The 5,000-nt window shown below is 39.6% G+C and overlaps 1 protein-coding gene across 1 annotated transcript; it reads left to right on the plus strand.

The window, feature by feature from the left end:
- The first annotated feature begins 1,391 nt into the window (after positions 1-1,391).
- Positions 1,392-3,270, plus strand: LOC115003852 (coatomer subunit beta-like). The gene is made up of 4 exons (XM_029425798.1): positions 1,392-1,456; positions 2,249-2,369; positions 2,598-2,753; positions 2,979-3,270. The coding sequence occupies exons 1-4, from the start codon at positions 1,392-1,394 to the stop codon at positions 3,036-3,038; spliced, it is 402 nt and encodes a 133-aa protein (XP_029281658.1). The 3' UTR covers positions 3,039-3,270.
- The last annotated feature ends 1,730 nt before the right edge of the window (positions 3,271-5,000 follow it).

Here is a 5,000-nt window from a genome sequence, read left to right on the forward strand (position 1 = left end):
TAATCAAGACTTGTGAAAAACACGGAAGTGCACTGTTTCACCATCAAGCTATTGTTTTGACACTAGGGGCGCACATGTGTCAAGCAGACAGTGTCGTTGGCTATTGCACAGAATATCCTGGCGTAAGATTTGTCATTAACTGGCATTATTAATTGACAGGTTGACATAATACCAAGTCATACTTAACACTGAAGTAAAGTCTGTCCATTTCAGATATAAACTGGATTAAGGCTAGACAACTTCAAGGATTACCATTTAGTGACAGGAAAATCAGAGTTTTACCCCTTTTATTTTACCCTAAGGGATGAGTTTGGACACCACTTCAAGATAAATACCACCATGTCAAACTTTTTGTATAGGGAATTAGAATACTATTATAATAACATTAAAATCACTATACACATTTGTACCAATGAGAGGTAGCTGAGAGTAACAAAAGTGAGTTTAACATTTGCTTATATAATATGTTCTAACATAGAGGGCAATGGGGCAATGATATTTTAGCAACTTTTTATTAGCCTATTTTTTTTTTATTGCTTAATGTTTTTTCTTTGATCTGGTCATTCCTAACATTGGTAAGATTACTGTAGGCATGGCATTAATGAAAATAACACTCCTGTGCATTTTCTAAAAAACCTTTCCAGGGAATGAAGGAGGCCAGATTATTTATATTATATAACTACTGGACACTTACTGAGGAGTACCTGATGCAGAAAAATAAATGTGACAGTATTTAAAAATGTGTTGAAGAGCCTAAAGGTGTGTATTCCCTTCAAGCAATGCAGAGAATAATGAGCACATATACAAGAAGCAGTGATTTTTAGACACTGAATCCTCAAAAAGTGTCTCAATTACAGTAAATTTGGGAAAATTCCCCAGGGGGAACCAGAAATATGATATATGCCTATTGCACAGCTTGTAATGTATTTCCTGTCTTTGTTTTAGTTTTGGTTTTATTGTGGGGAAGAGAGACAGACCAGTAGGAGTATAACGTCGCATCTTTCACTTGATCAGTTCACGACAAATCTTTATTTTTGAATTCAGACAGCATGAGATACGGCCAATAAGAGACGTGGAAAATTACAAAATACACTTATATTGGGCCGGCTGGAGGGTTTGTAATTATACTAATAATAGCTGAGGAATCGTATCATCCCTGTTATTGGTTGCAGTTAAAGTAGCAGGAATTGCTTTTTTATGTGTTGGTCAGGCGGTGTTTGAGGACAGGAATGTGATGCAGGGGTGTATGATAGAGTAGGGCTGAGAGTGGGATGTGTGTGCGCGCGCGCGTGTTGTGTGTACGGTGTGGGTGTGTGTATGTAAGGTGGGGTGTTAGGCAGTCACAGCAGCCTGTAGAGGGCCCCTAGAGCCAGACATTAGTACTGGTCTGGATGAATTACTCATACTATCGATTCCAAAGCCGAACCTCGCAAGTGTTGGCGAGGCAGAAACCACGGTCAGGCGTATGAGACAGGAGCCCGTAGCTCCGTAGCCCTTTCTAGATCATCCGTGCACTAAACGAGGACTACACCGGGAGTTTTTTATTTCTGGTTGGTAAAGATCTAGGCTCTTTCTCTACGCTCCGGCTCTCACAGCAGGGCCTCTCAGTTTTTACAGGGAGACAAGTGGTGTGTTTGCTGCTAACTGGTGTTCCGGCAGCGGACGGCGGCGAGCGCGCGAAGTGTCCTAGAGGGCAGGCTGGAAGGACGCTCGGTGGCAGGAGAAGTACGGCTGGTGTGGTCGGATAGGGTGGTGGTGTCGGGAAATCAGCCCTCCTGACTATCCAGTTTATGCAGGGTCATAGCATGCGCCCTTCCCTTGAATTTTAGCCTTGCTGTTTGATTTGCTTATCCGAAAAACACGGCGAAAGCAGGGGGGAGGCCAGACACGGGAACAACGTGAGGCGGGGACAATGGTCTGTTTTTCTTCACTACTTTTATGAGGCCTACAAACTATTACCGAGTTTTTTTTTTAAAGAAAATGCTTAAGGGCGATGGGATGAGTTATTGAGTTATTGTGTGAAGTAAACGAGGCTGTAACTTTAACTCGCCGATATCGAGAGATTCCACTTTGCAGTCAGAGCCGCTAGTCAGAAGAGAAAAGGAAAGTGGTCTGCGGAGCTCATGAGATGTCCTAGTTATCACTTGCTGCAAAATTTAAGGATGTTCACCAGGATGTTCTATAAAACACCACCATAAACAGGAGTTTATGAAACAGTAGAGTGTTAAGTCATTCATTTGCATTGGAGACGATCCCTAAGCAATATTTCTTTGTCGCAGGTGACGGTGAACACGAACATCACTGATCTGAACGAGTACCTTCAGCATATCCTCAAGTCCACCAACATGAAGTGTCTGACTCCTGAGAAGGTTGGTATGAGACGTCACATACAGCAGATCAAAGAAAGTTTTAAAGCCGCCCAGACTCCTAAATAAAATGAATGAAGTAGGCAATTTTAACTTTTGGTGCCGGTGCATGTTCAGAAGATTCACTAGTTTAGATTATAGCTGTTGGTAGTGTATCACCAATCACACTTAGATTAAGTTTGTCAATCCTGTGGGTATTCTCATCTCTTTTCTTTTTGTCTCACAAATCAGGCACTGTCTGGCTTCTGCGGCTTCATGGCTGCCAACCTTTATGCTCGTTCTATCTTTGGGGAAGATGCCCTGGCTAATGTCAGCATCGAGAAGCCCATCCACCTGGGGCCTGACGCACCTGTCAACGGACACATACGCATTAGAGCCAAAAGTCAGGTGGGTCACAGCTGCTGCACAATGAACCCTTATGCATCTGAGAAGTAAAGGCTTGGTTGAATTTAATTTGCTTTCAACTTGAGCAATGCAGCAAATGAATCCTTTGGAAGGATAACATTTAATTGAATACGTTATTGAAAGAATTGGACTGAAAGGAAATGTATGAAATGTTCGTGCGTGCGTGTACAATCTGTTACAATAAGATCTCCCTCCTTCACTTCACAGGGGATGGCCTTGAGTCTCGGTGACAAGATCAACCTCTCCCAAAAAAAGTCAAATGTCTGAGACAACTCTGGTCCAGCTGATCCCTCTGACTTTGTAAAAGTCGCCTGCTGTTCTCTTTTATCATCCATCTTACAGTCTTTTCATCACAGCTAATTAAGAACTCTATACGGTCAGTTGCTTCCTGCTGTTTCTTTTCTTTTTCTTTTTTACATCACCTCTGTCTGAAAATTACATTTCAGTAATGTTCCTTCCCTATCTTTAATTTTCAATAAACTATGTATTAAAATAATGAGATAGTTTTGCTCCATGCTTTATTCATTGATTCAAATCTTGTGGGGTACTTTTCCACATAATGCTTTTATTTCATTCATTATAAAAATGATTTTGTTTTATTTGTTTACATTAATGTAATTGTCAACTTTACTTTTTAATCAAATGTGTTTTTAAACTATATAGTGAAGTTTTATATGAAAATATAGAAAAGCTTTGGACAAAGGATAAATATTTATTTTTAATTTCCCGTACTTTGTACCCAAGTTCCAGTTAAGGTTTTAAATGATTCATGTGTAGCGTGACATGATTTTGATTTAACTTCCTCTCAATAAACATTTTAAGACTTCTAAAAAAGACAATTTGGACACTTTTAATAAGGGAGATGGATATGAAATAAATGAGAGGGTTGTTTCTGCCCACTTTCCATATTATAGAAATAACTGACGGGTGAAGTTTCAAATAAATAATCTGTGATTCTCTGAACAGCCACTGTTCAAGTGCTTATTCCTGGAAAGTTGTACATAAATAATTAATTCCTCAGATGCCTGGTGTGATCTCTTGCAGTGTGAAACTTATAGGAAATTACTTCTGTCAGTTACACCCAAATTGACAATGACATAACTCTTAAATTCATACGGCAGGGACATGATTATTTTAATTTAGGATAATATATTGCAGTGATTTCAGTTAATCTTAAAGCCATCTGCAAGTTTTACCGTCAGTGTTATAATGAGATGGAAATGGATTAGTGTTGGCAGAGAGTTACATATTCCACTTGCCCTCCTATTTATAATGTATGAGTAAGGGACATTTCTGGGAATATGCCAGATTAAAGGGTCACAACCCCGGTCATACATTTGCAATATCTGTGAAATCCACCTCTCCAGGGGGTTAGATAAAGGCTGAAAGGTGGCTTTGAGGTCAGAGCTTCAGCTGTGAAAATAAACAGCTGGTTATCTGGCAGCACTGTGACAGCCAAACTACTGTGTGCATTGTACAGCCTCTTTGGATTTAGAGAATATATTACCCATCATTATCACAATCACAGTTAAACTCCATAACTTCAGACCTGAGCTGTTGCACCCCGTGTTTTTGTAATGAGTTTCAATGTTGGCGAGCTATCATGTAGACAGAAAGTACTCACCTCAACTAAGGATCACTGTTACATTCTTTATTTCCTCTTTATAAGGACATGTCCTACGTCTGTGGAACAGTGAATTGATGGTGGTTTTATTATATTTAGCATCAAGCCCCTGTGTCAAAGCAACTTCTGCTTTTCATCTGTTTTATATTGTATTTCTTTAGACACTGGGAGTTTTAATGGGATGTTGTTATAAACGCCTATCTGGCATTTTATTACAAGAACTTTAGCAACACTATCAGTGCTCTAGTTATGAATTAACTACTTATATGAATGTCTGAAACCAACTCGAATGCTCTTCATCAAGACTTTGAAAAACACTGAAGTGCACTGTTTCACATCCAGCCTCTTGTTTTGACACTAGGTGGCGCCACATGTGTCAAAGCAGACAGTGTGTTGGTATTCTGCACAGCATAATCCTGTAGTAAGATTTGTCATAACATGGCATATACTTGACATGTTGACATAATACAAGTCATACTTGTACACACTGAAGTAAAGTCTGTCCTTTCAGATAAACTGGCTTAAGGCTGCACTTCAAGCTGAATACCATTTTTAGTGACAGAAAATCAGAGTTTACCCCTTTTATTTTACCCTCAGTGATGAGT

The sequence above is a fragment of the Cottoperca gobio genome, chromosome 3 (assembly GCF_900634415.1).
Source record: "Cottoperca gobio chromosome 3, fCotGob3.1, whole genome shotgun sequence".
NCBI classification, from domain to species: Eukaryota; Metazoa; Chordata; class Actinopteri; order Perciformes; family Bovichtidae; genus Cottoperca; species Cottoperca gobio.